Source organism: Rhododendron vialii, chromosome 6a (genome assembly GCF_030253575.1).
Source record: "Rhododendron vialii isolate Sample 1 chromosome 6a, ASM3025357v1".
Lineage (NCBI taxonomy): Eukaryota > Viridiplantae > Streptophyta > Magnoliopsida > Ericales > Ericaceae > Rhododendron > Rhododendron vialii.
This window is the reverse complement of record NC_080562.1, coordinates 25,149,707-25,165,416: the sequence shown is the minus strand read 5'-3', so window position 1 is coordinate 25,165,416 and position 15,710 is coordinate 25,149,707. Positions and strand designations below refer to the sequence as shown.

Genomic DNA, 15,710 nt, shown 5'->3' with positions numbered 1-15,710 from the left:
ATTTCTGAACAAAATAATATTGAGACCCGTTTTTTTATCTTAATGCACAGTTTGACTAACAATTATGAAAACCACCAAGTCATAAGTATATTTTAATGCACAGTTCAACTAACTCTTATTTTAGCACGTAAATTTCGGAAAACCACTGGAGATTCTCACAATCAAATGCTGAATTAAAAATTAAATTAAATAGGATAGTTGCACCACGAAACGTTATACGCCCCACACAACGCGTAAACTTGTTTCGTCTCAGGTTTGACTGGAAAATTTATCCAGTAATCATAGGGCACCGCTGCGTAGCGTCCCAATTCTTTTCTGCACCAGCAATCATAGGGCACCGCTACGTAGCGTCCCAATTCCTTTTTGCACCACATTTTTTCCGTGGGTTCAATCCCAAGGACTTTGACCCCCACAAAAACGTGTGAAAAAAGAGTGTTGCGGCATCACGTGGGCTGCTGCTCCGATGCCACTGAATACTTACTTCTAAATTAAACTTAATTACCAAGTCCAACGCACCAAACAATTAATGCAATCCCGACACGCTCTAGTCTACCTGTACTTGCAACGTCTTTACGATGCTTCCTCCCCAGCATAATCTACTCACCGGCTCAATCATTACCATCCTCTCGTATATGTATAAATCCCCAACCTTCAGACCATCAAACAGACATTCAATCCTCTCTCTCTCTCTCCAATGTCTTCCCTTTTCTCTTCTGTATTGCTTCTGGTTCTAATGATCACGGCAAGTGTAACGGTTGACTCATCAGCTCTGAACTTCTACCAAGATGTGGACTTCTACTGGGGCAATCAGCTCGCTAACGTACCCGATGGCGGCACATCTCTCACGATGTCGTTAGTAAACGCCTCGGGCTGTGGTTTCCAATCCAAAAACAGGTATTTCTTCGGAAGGTTCGACATGGATATCAAGCTTGTTGCTGGCAACTCTGCCGGCACTGTCACCACATACTATGTAAGCTGCCCATTTCTCCACTACTATCAATTTGAGTTCCTTTCTCTTTTAATATATATTTTTATTTATGACTTTCTTCTTTCTATGCAGATATCCTCTCAAGGACAATATCATGATGAGGTCGATTTTGAATTTCTAGGCAATGTGTCTGGGCAACCATATATACTTCATACCAATATTTTCGCCAAAGGCCAAGGTGGCCGGGAACAACAGTTTTATCTCTGGTTTGATCCCACTGCAAATTACCACAAGTACACAATCATTTGGAATCCCCGACTCATCATGTAATGTAGCCTATCCTCACCTCTCATACGTGTAAACATTACGAACAATAAAAGTTTCTATGCAGAATAATGTGGCATTTTCTTAGAATTCCATTGCGATTTCTCGACCATTCTGCATTGACTCTTGTTTTCACTGGTCATGATATATCTTACTAATTAGCCACTTTCTAATACCTGTACGATGATGCTTTGTATGTCCAGTTTGATGGTTGATGAAACTCCAATCAGGGTATTCAACAATAACGAGGCCATCGGTGTTCCATTCCCAAATACCCAAGCGATGAATGTCTACTCAAGCATTTGGTGTGGCGATAGTTGGGCAACGCAAGGTGGGAGCGTGAAGACCAATTGGGCGTACGCTCCATTCACTGCTTCCTACGAGAATTTGGAAGTATATTCATGTCAAGACTCATCTGGATCAACTTCATCATGTTCTGGTTCCTCTAGCACTGCCCCATGGCTAACCCAACAGCTAGACGTCGGATTACAGGCACAGCTCTTGTCAGTGCAGAACAACTTCATGATCTACAATTACTGCACCGACTACAAACGGTTTCCCCAAGGATGTCCCGCTGAATGCAATCAGCCAAGGTTTCTGCAATGAGCCTGTGTCAATCGACCTTTGATTCTTGATTTCAACCAACGATGGCGTGTGTTCTTCATTATTCTTTATTCTTTTCAATTAAAGTGCTGTTGTACTAATTGCAAATGCAAGATGTTGCAGCAATTTTTTCAATAATTAAATTTCTCTTCCTTATTGGGATAGCTGCTTCAGCATCTTCACCATGCTAAGTAGAAGGTTAGGTGAAGTAATTTATAGCAAAAATAAAAAAATCAAAAGGACAATCCGGAAATATGAGAGTTGAATGGAAAACTTTAAGGAGAGGTGTTAGGGACACATCACCTTAGAGACACATCAACCACACCCCTCTCACATACAGGTGGGCCCCGTTCCAATAGAACCCACCTGTATGTGAGAGAGGTGTAGTTGATGTGCCTCTAGCATTTTGGAAACTTTAAAGCCCTTTTTTTTTGCTAAACTTTAAAAGTCACATTCAACATAATATGAGATTAATAAAATCCTTTTTTTGTTGTTAAAAAAATTAGAAAACTTTAAAGTCGCATAATTCAAAGGGGGACTTAAATAGGGGTCCTGTCTCCTACTTAAGTCTCCATCCTAATTGGTTTAAATAATTAAGTTGGCCTCCTCAATTTCAAATAAATCCCAAATTAATCACCCTTTAACTACCGTAATTTTCTAAATATTTCTTTCTCCAAATTTTCATAATTTATCTCAATTTCTCTCTCCTATTTGTCAAATCTTCCTCTTGGATGGATATCTAAATAAGTCTTCAAAATATGATGCCTATTTAATTTCTTCTAATTCAAAATGGATGAGTCGCCGAACCATTTTAAGATTGAGTAGTCACTCTAACAAGTTGAAAGTAGTAAGAAAACGGCAAAACATTGGGTGATTGTTCAAATTAAAAATCAATCTCGAAATCAGCATACGCTTTTGGTTGGAGAGTGATTTTTGGATTCCTCTTTCTTTGTATTGGCACTTGCTCTTATGTCTCTATTAAATACATTTATTAAAACGGTACTCCTGTATTTCATAAACTACGACTTTTTTTCTTCAAATATCTTAACTAGCTACCCTCCAATAAACTAGTGAGGGAACACCAAGAAAAACCTAGATTCACACACAACCAGATTCCACTTTCTTTCTTCTTCTTTTTTTTTTGGTCGGCAACCAGCTGATTCCCTGTTCATTCAATAGTTTATTCCAATCTGCATACCAAGGAATAAAACACCTAGAGACTCCACTTAAACACCAAGACACTCCAATAATGGTTTCATTTTTTTTTTTTAAGAGCAAAAAATATTTCATTAGTCGTTGGAAACAAATTACTCCACGAAGATTAAAACGAAACAAATTAAGCACGAGACATCACAACGGACAAAGAGATAACCAAACCAATAATGAATTTGTACAATTGTATGAATAATGAATTCATACAAATGTAATTAAGCTCCATCATCAACCATATAGAGTCAGAAATTTCATTAGTTCATTCAATCCCACAAAAAAAATCGTGACCAAATTCTTAGCTAGTTTCTTTGTAATGTTTTTCTTAACTAATTCTTGCAATAAGTTAGTAACTACAAAATTAGCTGGATCCAACGTAATTCAAAGAGAGAGGCCATTAGCCTCTCTCTAAGAAACAGAACGCTCCTCCCTCTCTCCTCTAACTTCAGCTAGGGCTTCCCTTCCGGGGGGTTGCGCCACCTCTCCCCTCTTCCCCCAGGGCCCTTCTTCCTCCCCCCCCCCCCCCCCCCCCCCCCCCCCCCCATTGTCTCCCTTCGCTTCTGATCTTCTCTCTTTCTCTTTATTCATAAAATCTTATCAACGACTGTATCGAGGCGGTGGGAGGCGGCGTTGTTGGTGGTTGGTACTGGGGTTATGGCATTCTCGAGATTCGGCTTTCTCTCCTAATCGTTTTTGGGTGCCGATATGGCGGTTACTTGGCGGTCATTTTCAGGGGTCCCGGACGGCGACGAGAGCGACAACAGTATGATTATTCAGTTCCTCTTGTCTCTCTCTTTCTCTTCTCTTTTTGCTGACCCCCTTCCTCGTTTTCCTGTGCTCCTTTCTTCCCCTGTCTCGATCTCTTCTTCTATTTTGCCTCTGCTTTCTCTCCTATTTTCTCCCTCCGTTTGGTTCCCCTCTTCGGTTTACTATTGGGTTTACCAGGCTTCTGCCTAACGGCTGGTCTTGCGGCGCTGGAAGACTGGATGGCACGCCGTGTTTGCTGTTGGGCATCTGCGGTTCTTGCCTAATGGCAATGGTGAGCTTCCGTGGTAGTGGGTGGCCATTTGTCGCATCTTTCTTCTCCAAGCGGTTTGTCAGTGGTGCTGTGGTGCCTCTTGGAGGAGGAGATCCGATGTTGTTTGCTGCTGGGTGCTGTTAACCAAGTGATCAGTGGCGGGTTGAAGTTGCACAGGAAAACTAGGTTTAGGTTTAGGTTTAGGTTTAGGATTTTCTCAGGCTGAGCTTTCATTGTTGTATTTGGGTATTTTTGGCCTTTTGATGTCTAGAGCTTTTAGTGTTGTATTTTGGCATTTTAGGCCCTCAGATGTACAGGGGTTCGGCCCTTTAGGTGTGTTTGGGCTTGACCCAACGGTCTATTTTGTCCAATTTTTTGTTAATAAAATGTTACTTTTGCTGGAAAAAAAAAATGTTAGTAAATACCAAACTTGCCAAAGAGTGTGTTATCTAATATGCTAGTTTTACTTTTTATCAAGTTTTGATGTCTAGAGCTTTTAGTGTTGTATTTTGGCATTTTAGGCCCTCAGATGTACAGGGGTTCGGCCCTTTAGAGTGTGTTTGGGCTTGACCCAACGGGCTATTTTGTCCCCTTTTTTTTTAATAAAATGTTACTTTTGCTGGAAAAAAAAAAATGTTAGTAAATACCAAACTTGCCAAAGAGTGTGTTATCTAATATGCTAGTTTTACTTTTTATCAAGTTTTCAGGTAAGTTTGGCTGTATAGATAATAAGCAATAAGTGGATACCATCTTTTTAAATTTAATTTAAACTCTAATTTTTGGAAGTAAAAAAGGAAAAAAAAAAAGAAAAGGTTAACGCCTTTCGTTAACTCCATCCGTTATAAATTGACGGAATCAGACGGCAGGGACCAAATTCTTAATGGAATGGTAAGTCAAATTGTCATTTTGTCCTTGGTAAAAATTTAGTTATTTTTTTTCGAATCGGCTAAAAGTTGTAGAGTTTACAATAAATTTTCCCGAATTATTTTCTAACCAATGAAACGAGACATGTCCAACGCACGCCAACCCATGCAATCGCTAACTCGGTCTAGTCTACATATATAGTTGTACGTCAACGTCATTTAATTAGGAAAAGATGCTTCTTCCTTGTAATGCTATAGTCACCGGCTAATGGCTGACTCAGCTGCCAACTTCTACCAAGATGTCGAATTCTATTGGGGTAATCAACTCACTTTTGTACTTAATTGGCCTTGTTCGTTTTAAAGGTCTCGTTCCGCGAACGCTTTGTAAATTTTTACAAGAAATACACGTTTCGTACTTATTTAAAAAAATTCGCATTTGCATTAAATTTTTATAAATTATTGATAAAAAAGTAATTTTTTTTATTTTTACCCAAATATTTTGGAAAAAACACTTTTAAGCACACAAAAAAGAGAGTAAAAAAACGTGGATTTTTCTAAAATTTAAAAAAAGTGTTAGTGGAACGAGGCCAAAGTCTCAAAACCTTAGGCACAGTCTCCAATAAATTTTTTTTATCTATCTTTCTTCACTCATTACTCTAAAAAACCTTCCTTAAAACCCAAATTGAATAGTCTGAACAATGAATTCATACTAGTACTGTAATTAATCAATCCTATACAGTAAAAAATCTCATTAGTTCTTCATGCACCCGACGAAAAATTCACCAAATTTCATAGCTAGTTGCTCTCTAATATTTTCTTAACTAGTCATCTAATATGCTATTTTACTTTTTATTATATTTTCTGGTAACTTTGGCCATATAGATAATAACTAATAAGTGGATACCATCTATTTTAACTCAATTTCAACTCTTAAGAAAATGTAAATGTCCCTCTTTTCAATTTTGACATTAATTTCAGAAAGGTTTTTTTGAAATTGAAGAGAAAAATAGCACACCATTCAAATACCTGGCTATCAAAAACAGAAAAAGAAAAAAACTAGTTAGCGATACCTTAACAAAATAAATATAATACCCTTCTTCTTTTTTAAAGAAACTGATTTTTGCTCTCCAATTTTTATTGATGACGCTCCACTTTTAACATGAAGTTACTAATAACTTCATGAACAAAGTAAAGTGCCATCAGTAAAAAATGAAACGCAAAAATCAAAATCCTTTTTTTAAATTCACAATTTAACGAACAATTATCTTTAGCTCGTAAATTTACGGAAACCACTGAGACCCTTTTTTTATTTTAATGCATAGTTTTATTAACACTATTTGTACGTAAATTCGGAAAACCAATGGAGATTCTCTTAAATGTTACATAAAATATAATAGAATAAACTTACACCAGGGAATGCTATGCGCCGCATGAAATGCGTAAACTTGTTTTGTCTAAAGTTTTCTCAAACAAATAAAAACGTTTTCAGTGGTCTTAGGCACCGTCACGTGGTGTGTTCACACTACTCTCCATCACACATTTCTGTAGTCCTTGTATGAAGTGCTTGAATACAAAAAAAAATATGTGGTGGAAAGGAGTACTGCTTCACCAAATGGCGGCAGCCCTAAACCACCAACTATTTGCTCCTGACAATTAAAACATGTCGAACTATAGTTTTAAAAACTGGCCGCTGCGTAGCGATATTTCAGATAGTACCGCTATACACCGCTATAGTAGTGCTACCCAAAATTCTCACCTCGTTTCAACCGGTTCCTGCTACGTATCGCTTTGTATCCGATTTTTTATCTGCTATACGACCACTACAGCCACTACAAATGCTTTGGAGCCAAAAATGATTTTAAAAAATTCACAACCACTACACCTGATTCCCACTAAGCATCAATTCGCTAATATTCCAGCTACCGCCACACTAATACTGCTACGCAGTCTACTATTTAAAACACGCATGTTGTGCACAAGTGTACCGCACACACCCTGGGTTTTTAAACTATATGTCAAGAATACACCTTCCCCTTGTAGAGGAGCTTTGGTATGAGGGAAAAAGTAACAAGGTTTTGAAAGAAAGACAAGCCTTAAGGCAACTAGAGCAAGGAAGGCAGGTTAAAGCAAACGTGCGAAGGAGTGCTCGACCATAGTCTGGTCTTTATAACTGTACGTCAACGTCTTCAGGATGCTTCCTCCTTAATTAGCATAGTCACCGACTCAAACCATCAAACACACATACACTCCACTGCTCTCTCTCTCTCTCTCTCTCTCTCTCTCTCTCTCCAATGTCCTCCCTTTGCTCTTCTGTATTGCTACTTGTTCTAATGTTCACGGCAAGTGTAATGGCTGACTCAACTGTGAACTTCTACCAAGATGTCGAGTTCTATTGGGGCAATCAAAACGCTAATGCATCCGACGGCGGCAAATCTCTCACAATGTCTTTATACAACTCCTCTGGCTGTGGTTTCCAATCCTACAACACATATTTATTCGGAAGGTTCGACATGCATATCATGCTTGTTCCTAACAACTCCGCCGGCACTGTCACCACATCCTATGTAAGCTCCAAATCTTCAACCAAGTGTAGCTTTGCATATTAGATCTAAGCCTAAATTGCAAACCTATCTTTCCCACAAGCTTGACCAATGTAATGTACCTATTGTGACTTTCTTCTTTCTATGCAGTTATCCTCTCAAGGACCATATCATGATGAGATCGATTTTGAATTTTTAGGCAATGTGACTGGACAACCATACATATGTCATACCAATATTTTCGCCAACGGCACAGGCGGCCGGGAACAACAGTTTTATCTCTGGTTCGATCCCACAACAGATTACCACAAGTTCTCAGTCGTTTGGAATTCCTTGCGCATCGTGTAATGCAGCCTATTCTCACCTCTCATATGTTTAAACATTACATCTTTGACCTTCGAGATAATATGCTCCACATCATTTTGCATTGATTTGATGTTTTCAACTTTTCACTGGTCTTAGCTTCTTAGCCACTTTTTCTAATAATGTTACGATGCTTTCCATGTCCAGTTTGATGGTTAATGAAATCCCAATAAGGGTATTCAACAATAACGAAGCCATCGGTGTTCCATTCCCGAATAGCCAGCCGATGAATATCTACTCGAGCATCTGGGACGGGGATAGTTGGGCAACGGAAGGTGGGAGAGTTAAGATCGATTGGGCAGATGCTCCTTTCGTCACTTCCTTTAAGAATTTTATCGTAAATTCATGTGAAGACTCGTCCGGATTAACTTCATGTGGTTCCTCCAGTTCTAACAGTTCAATAACCAACATTGAGGCATTGGGAGCCGAAGAGTTGGACACCGAAATCCTGCAGGAACTCGCTTGGGTGGAGGATAACTATATGATCTACGATTACTGCACCGACTACGAACGGTTTCCTCAAGGATTTCCCCCAGAATGCTATCAGCCCAGGTTTATGCAATGAGCTTGATTGTGTCGACGACCTTCCTTGACTTCAATCAAACTCATGAGAATGCGTTCTTAAGCTTTTTCTTTTCTTGCGTCGTAATTTTGTAAATTATAAGCTCATGGTTATTCTTCATTCTTTTCAATTAAAGTGATAGTATTGTAGTAATCCCAAATGCAAGATTTTGAAACAATTGTTTCAATAGTTAGTTTTTTCTTCCTTGTTGGAGTAGCAGCTTCAACATCTTCACCCTGCCAAGTTAGACGGTTCGGCGCAGTTTTTTCTTGCACCAATAAGAAAAACAAAATGACACAATCCGGAAATATGGGAGTTTTTTTTTTTTTTTTTGGTAAATCGGAAATTTATAACATAACGGAAATATGGGAGTTAAATGAAAATTTTTAAAGTCGCATAGTTTTTCTTTTTTAATCGGCAAAAGAATTTTATTAGAAAAGAATTTTATTAGAAACTTGATAAGGATATATCAAGAAAGAGAGGGCGAGCATCAAAAGGTAATCATATGCAAAAAGTCTAGCATAGTTCAAAATGGATGCGTCGAACCATATTATGAATGGGTTGTCACGATGAAAAGTTTAATTAAAGTGCGGTATGAGAACTTTTCGAAGAATTGAGTTATTGTACAAATTATAAATCACATCTTGAACAGCATAGACTATTGTTTTGTTTTTGTGGTTATTATTGCTAAGATATAAAGTCCCACATTGCTTGGAATTGGAATGGGTGATCATTTAATAACATTTGAGACATCTCCTCTCATTGCCAATTAATTTTGAGATAGATATAAAGTTTTCACATGGTATCAAAGCGGGATCCAATCCACCTCACATTTTAATAAAAAAAAATTACAATCCACACCCCCGTGATGACAGACCAACAAAATGTTTGCGCGATGATAGGACACCCAAAAGTGACTACACGTGACAGACTTCAAAAGCGGCTACATGTGAGGGGGAATGTTAAGATATAAAGTCCCACATTGTTTAGAAGTGGAATGGGTGATCACTTAATAACATTTGGGACCTCTTCACTCATTGCCAATTGATTTTGAGATGAATACAAAGTTTCTACAATTATGATCTTTTTGTTCACTAATTTTGAGTACCACCAAAATAAGATTCAGGATATTTTACTTATTTAATAAAATGGATTCGTGTTTAAATATATTTCCCTATTATGCTTAAATCTGGTTGAAATTAGTTGGATAAATTTTAAATTGACAAAGAAAAATGATTTATGTCTCCGTAAACACAATAGTTTTTTTTTTTTTTCCACAACGATGACAGTTGATATTGTAAATCACCTAAAAATCATTACATCAAGGATAGGACTCGTCGAAAAATAATGGAACAAGAAACCATGACGGCAGGAAAACAGTCCAAAGACTAGACCCCATATCAAACAACTTCGATCGACACACCAACAGATAAGCAACCGGAGTTGCTACCCAACAACGCCAGTGGAAAACCCCCCGGAACTGCCACCCAACAAAGTTATGTAGTTAGAGGACACAAATACGAATCGGCACTGTACCAATTGCATGCCCACCTAATTGCTTTCACTATTTTGTTGGAATTTCTGCAAAATTATTGCAGGGTTTTGCTAACCATTTAATAAATGCGGGAATTTTGTTCATTAATTTTGTATATGAAGTCGTGTTTGGTAATTTCAAAATGTGGAAGTATATCGAGGCCATTCGACCTGCAGGTGCATTCTTGTCTTTTGAAATGGTATTTTGACCATTTAGAACATGTATGGCATTTAATTAGCCGTTTTTATATGGTACTTTAACTTTTTTCCATGGAAAAATATTGTACCAGAAAAGTTCGTTAGCCTGAACCAAACCAACCCCATTAATATCTTTGAATCACATGCCAAAAAATTCGTATTGAATTTGGTGATTTGCACATATACATGTTACCCTATTTGGACTTTTAATTAATTAGAAAGAGGAAAATTCGAGTTGTACACTTCGAAACAGTTGACTTTTCCTTTGGTGCTCCATTTTCCACATTCGAATTAAATTAAGTGGGCATCGAATGAAGAAACTTGAAGAATTCGATCCGATAAACAAATATGTAGATCTGACATGATTTTTTATGCAGTTTTCACATTTTCCCTCATGATTTCCAACGATATATTCAAGCTAATATATATATATGATCACCACGCACTTCACCGTACCAATTTGGGGGTAGGATCCCATCCAGTCTCTTTAGGTCCAGTTTCATCCATTTTGTGGCCAAGATCTACCCTACACAATAACATTAATATCAATGCCTAGCATTTTGCCACGTAATGGGGAGTCTGCTGTCCAAAGGAAACTGATGCTGCCAACAAGAGAAACGGTGCCTCGCTCCTTTTATTTGCTCAATCACCGTTTGACATAGCAAAAATAAAATTCCATATTGACTTTTGGGGCTCCTATTCTAAGGACCGATATTTTATTTAAAGGTCGGCAATGTTGGAAGACATCAGTAAAAAATGATTCAAATCACTCATTATTCGTAAAAAATGTTTATGGTTTCTGCAAAAAAATTAGCCGAATTTGAAATCGGTAGGAGTTTTTTCAGAATTCGTACACCCCAAGAACTTTTGTAAAGGCCCCTATCGATATCAAATTAAGATAATTTTTTGCAAGAACCCATGAAAAATATTTTTGAGAATAATGAGAGGTTTGAATTATATTTGTGGAACCCGAAATGGGCTCTACAAAAAATAAAAAATACTAATATGAAATTTAGTGTTTCGCCCTACGAATTATGAAAAGCACCTATCAATATCAGATATCATATTACGCTTTTTTTTCATGAACCCATGAAAAACATTTTAAGAATGATGGGTGATTTGAATCATCTTTGTGAGACACAAAAATAGCCCAAAAAAATAAATTATCTGGAATTGTGTATTTTTGCTATGGCAAACGAGGATTAAGAAATAAAAGGTGAGACTCCCTTTTGTTGGGAGCCACTTCCGTCCCGTTGGGACAGCTAGCTGATCTCCCATTACGTGGCAAAATACTAGCCATTCAGATCAATATGATTTTGTAGAGTAAATCTTGACCACAAAATGGATGAAATTGGACCTAGAGAGACTGGATGGGATCCTACCCCACCAATTTGAAGTCTAATATTCTTTCGGAATTCACTTAGGCTCCGTTTGTTTCAAAAATAAAATATTTTCCATCATAAAATTCATTTCATGTAAAACGATTGGGAATTAATTTCTACACTTCCTTTTTGAGATCCCCACTTCCTTTTTTGTCTTTTAGCAAATAAATAAATACATTTTCAACACTAAAATCCAAAAAAAAAGAGTGTAGAAATCAATTCCTAAATGATTTTGCAAAAAAAAAAGTTCATTTTTGTGTTCTAGTGCATGTTTGGTTGATAGTTGTTCCACACGGGAAATTTTCTGGATCAAACTCTATAAGTCAAAGTTCTTGTTCAGATTAATGCAAAAAAGAATGGTTGTAAATTCTCTCTCTCTCTCTCTCTTTCTCTCTCTCTCTCTCTCTCTCTCTCTCTCTCTCTCTCTCTCTCTCTCTCTCTCTCTCTCTCTCTCTCTCTCTCTCTCTCTCCATATACATACATGATACATACATATATATTACATACAAAAATTTATCATCTTTGATGATAAAGCATAAGGTTAGGTCATAGGTGAATGAAATTGAGACTATGAGAGAGTTCTTTAAAGTAACATAATTATTAGTCGAGCAGCGTAGCCAAAGTTCAAAAAATAATTTATGACCTTTTTAAGCTAAAAATATGGGTTTGATTATTAAATATATTTAACAAAGTCGACATTGCGTATACAATCTCCCTAGAATCCTCGAGGTTGTTTGATTTGTTTAAAATTTTATTGTGGTTTTTGCTTGGGTAGTTTTTTTGATAAGTTCTGGATTAATTAGTATATATAGTTGGCCTCTGGGCAAGCGTTGGTTAATTACGAATACGTGCAAGATGCTTAATTGGTCGCATGTCCACGAGTAACCCAGCCTCTACGTTCAAAAAAAGCACTAAATTTTTTTATTTTGTTATAGATATAAATTAAGTTTTCCTTAGTATAGTTGGCGCTGAGCTACTTGTGTAAGGTTAAAATATAAAAGTCCAACTAAATTTGGACACAAAATATTATAGCCTAACAATACAAAATAATTAAGTCTAACCAATATAAGTTTGATTGTTTGAGAACCTAAAACTTAAAGCGGTGTAAAAACACACAAAAGTAACAACTGGAGTACTATTCTTCTTTCACCTGAGTAACAAATATATTTGTTTCTCTCATTTTTACACAAATACATCTAAATCTTTGCTCCGATCATATAACGTAAGCATGGGCTGCTTTACTACTATTTGAGGGTTGTCCAATCAAAACATCCACCAACTTTAATTTCCCTAAGGCTTACAATGCTACTAATAGTGCCAAAGAGACCCTAGACCAACTAGGAAATTAACAAACAACAAAAGAGTAAAGCTAATTTAAAAGGCCTTTTCTGAGGCTAACTTCCAAGGTGTTACTTTACAGTATGGGATGTTTATTTATGACTATTATTTTCCAGTGTAAGGAAGACAAGAATGCAGAACTAGCTAAATCCTCTGGCTAAAGGGTGGTTCAGTTCACTTCAGCATTGGAATAGCGAAGCAGCTATCACTTCAAAATTGGTCTGGCTAAAATGCAGGGGCGTGCATCTCTTAAGGTGTAGTGTCAATCTACTTTCAAAAGGATTGAGGAATCTTCTGGTGGTTCCATTGCTCTTAACGAAGAACACTGCTTTCATTATCCCTAGCCTAGATGTTGGCAGAATGGTGATAGCTATACGGATTGTGAAAAAAGAAAAGAAAAGAATAGATGAATGGATAAGCATTATAGTAAGGGGTGTCATCAAGTGAAGGTTTCGAAGAAGAGTGCAACGGCGCCCCTTCCAATGAGAATTGAAAGAAATCAAGGAAATGTTTGGGCAAATTAAGTTGGTTCTGCTTACAATAATCACCTTAAGTCCACGTAAACCAAAAATGGAGAAGATGTTGACAGGCCTGATGACTTGGATAAACAACCTTTGGTATTGGGTATATGTAAATCTATAAATCTGTATTTAATTTATTATGCGAAAAACAGATATAACAGGATCTTGAATTCAACACATCTCAAGAACAATAAATGACGTACCTTTGTCGGCCATCGAGATTAGAAAGAACAAACCCCTTAATTAGAAACACCTTAATTCTTGGCTCACCTTCTTCTCTCTGTCTCTACTTTTCTAGAATACCTCAGTACTTTAATTAATAGAAAAATCGTAGGAATAAGGGGAGAGTATTCTACCTTTTATAGAGGAGAGAAGAAGGTCTTAGAGATAATTATTAAAAGATACCTAATCCATCAAGATCTCTTTTATTATCAAGAGTTTTCCTTCATCTATAATTCTAACTAGTTATCATAATGAACCATATCACTTCATTGGCTTATCTGATAGTGGAGTCCCACATGCACAAAACGTGAAGGCTAGTGGGCCACACTAATAGGAAAAAACTAACATTCTCCCACTTGGGTCAAGCCAATTGTGATGCAAAGTGTATTTCTTCAAAAAATATGCATTTTGTTTAAAACGACTCGAGTGGGCTCCACACTAAAACTTTAACACGTGTTCACGGATTTAAAACAGCCAATAGATTCAAACCAATTAGAAACTTTAATACTGTGATTAATTCAGACCACCATGTGAGTCATAGCGGTTGTATAGCACCATGCCATATTCCCTTTTATGCACCACATCATTGATAACCTTCACTGACCAAGTCCATAATAGGAAAAATTATCATTATTTAGGCTGTAATGCCTAAAGCCCCTGTAATTTATCTTGTCAAGACATTTCTTATTGAACATAATCCAAAATAATATGTGCACGCATAATTGGAAACAGAAAAAAATTAGAAACAAACTTTTATTTGCACTAAACAGTGTCATGCACAATAACCACTCAATCAAATGCTGTTAAAAAACTCATCCTAGTAACATGTTATAAGTCTTTAGTGACAATCCTTTGTTAACAGATCAACAATCATAAGAGTGGTAGTACTCAATAATTTTCAATTGACACTTATCGTTTCTGGACTCGTTTTCTAACAACCAAGTACTTTACTTCCATGTGCTTGGAATCACTTAAATACTTAACATTCTTAGATAATAAAATACAACGGAATTATCACAATAAATCTTCATTCGGTCTAGCAATTGAGTCGACAACACCATGACCAAAGATGAAGTTCCGCAACTATAAACATGATATGTGGTCTCAAAGCACGTCACAAACTCGATTTCCATTATGTATGAAGCAATAAGCTATAGAATGCTTCACACATTTCATGAGATTACTCCAGCATCTAACAGAAAGAAAAATAAATGATAATATTTACTTTTTGCTATCGAGACAACCAACAAAATCTAAATCTGAGTATCCAATCATGTCAAATGATTCAATTTTCTATAAGTAAGCATATAGTCATTGGTTCCTTATAACCTTATTCACTGCTTTCCAATATTCCATTCCTAGATTACTTTGATATTTGCCCAGCATCTCTACTGCAAAACTAATATCCAGTCTAGTGCACGTCTAGACATACATCAAACTCCCTAATGCTGATGCATATGGAATTTCATCCATTTGCTTTCTTTCCAAGTCATTCTTTGGGCATTGATTTTCATTAAATTTGTCACCCTTGACAATAGGAGCATCATTTACTGAGCAAAGCTATATATTGAATCTCTCTCGAACTCGGTTAATATACCCCTTCTGAGACAGTCCTAGCAATCCTCGAGATCGATCTCTAAAGATCTCTATACCAATAACATAAGTTGCCTCACCTATATCAACCATTTTAAAGTTCTTCGAGAGATATTCCTTGGTTTCATGTACTAAACCAATGTTATTACTGGCTAACAAAATATCATCCACATATAGCACCAAAATGATAAACTTACTCCCCCTGACTTTCAGATATATGCACTGATCAACAGCATTTTCTTTGAATCTGAAGAAGGTAATGGTATCATTAAACCTTAAGTTCCATTGCCTGGAAACTTGTTTAAGACCATATATGGATCTCTTTAATTTGCATGCCAAATGCTCTTTCCCTTTTATTGCGAATCCTTCAGGTTGCTCCATGTAAATATCCTCATCCAAACTACCATTCAGAAAAATGGTTTTCACATCTATCTGATGCAGCTCTAAGTCATAATGAGCTACAAAGGCCAAGATGATTCTAAGTGAGTCCTTCTTTGACACAGGAGAGAAGGT

The 15,710-nt window shown here is 36.8% G+C and overlaps 2 protein-coding genes across 2 annotated transcripts; both read left to right on the top strand.

Moving 5' to 3' along the window:
* Positions 1-672: 672 nt before the first annotated feature.
* On the top strand, positions 673-2,011 carry LOC131329912 (xyloglucan endotransglucosylase protein 1-like). Its single transcript, XM_058363336.1, has 3 exons — positions 673-970; positions 1,061-1,254; positions 1,456-2,011. Exons 1-3 carry the CDS (start codon positions 695-697, stop codon positions 1,856-1,858), a joined length of 873 nt encoding a protein of 290 aa, XP_058219319.1. The 5' UTR covers positions 673-694; the 3' UTR covers positions 1,859-2,011.
* A 5,218-nt stretch (positions 2,012-7,229) lies between these two features.
* On the top strand, positions 7,230-8,413 carry LOC131328521 (xyloglucan endotransglucosylase protein 1-like). Its single transcript, XM_058361459.1, has 3 exons — positions 7,230-7,509; positions 7,636-7,829; positions 7,996-8,413. Exons 1-3 carry the CDS (start codon positions 7,237-7,239, stop codon positions 8,411-8,413), a joined length of 885 nt encoding a protein of 294 aa, XP_058217442.1. The 5' UTR covers positions 7,230-7,236.
* The last annotated feature ends 7,297 nt before the right edge of the window (positions 8,414-15,710 follow it).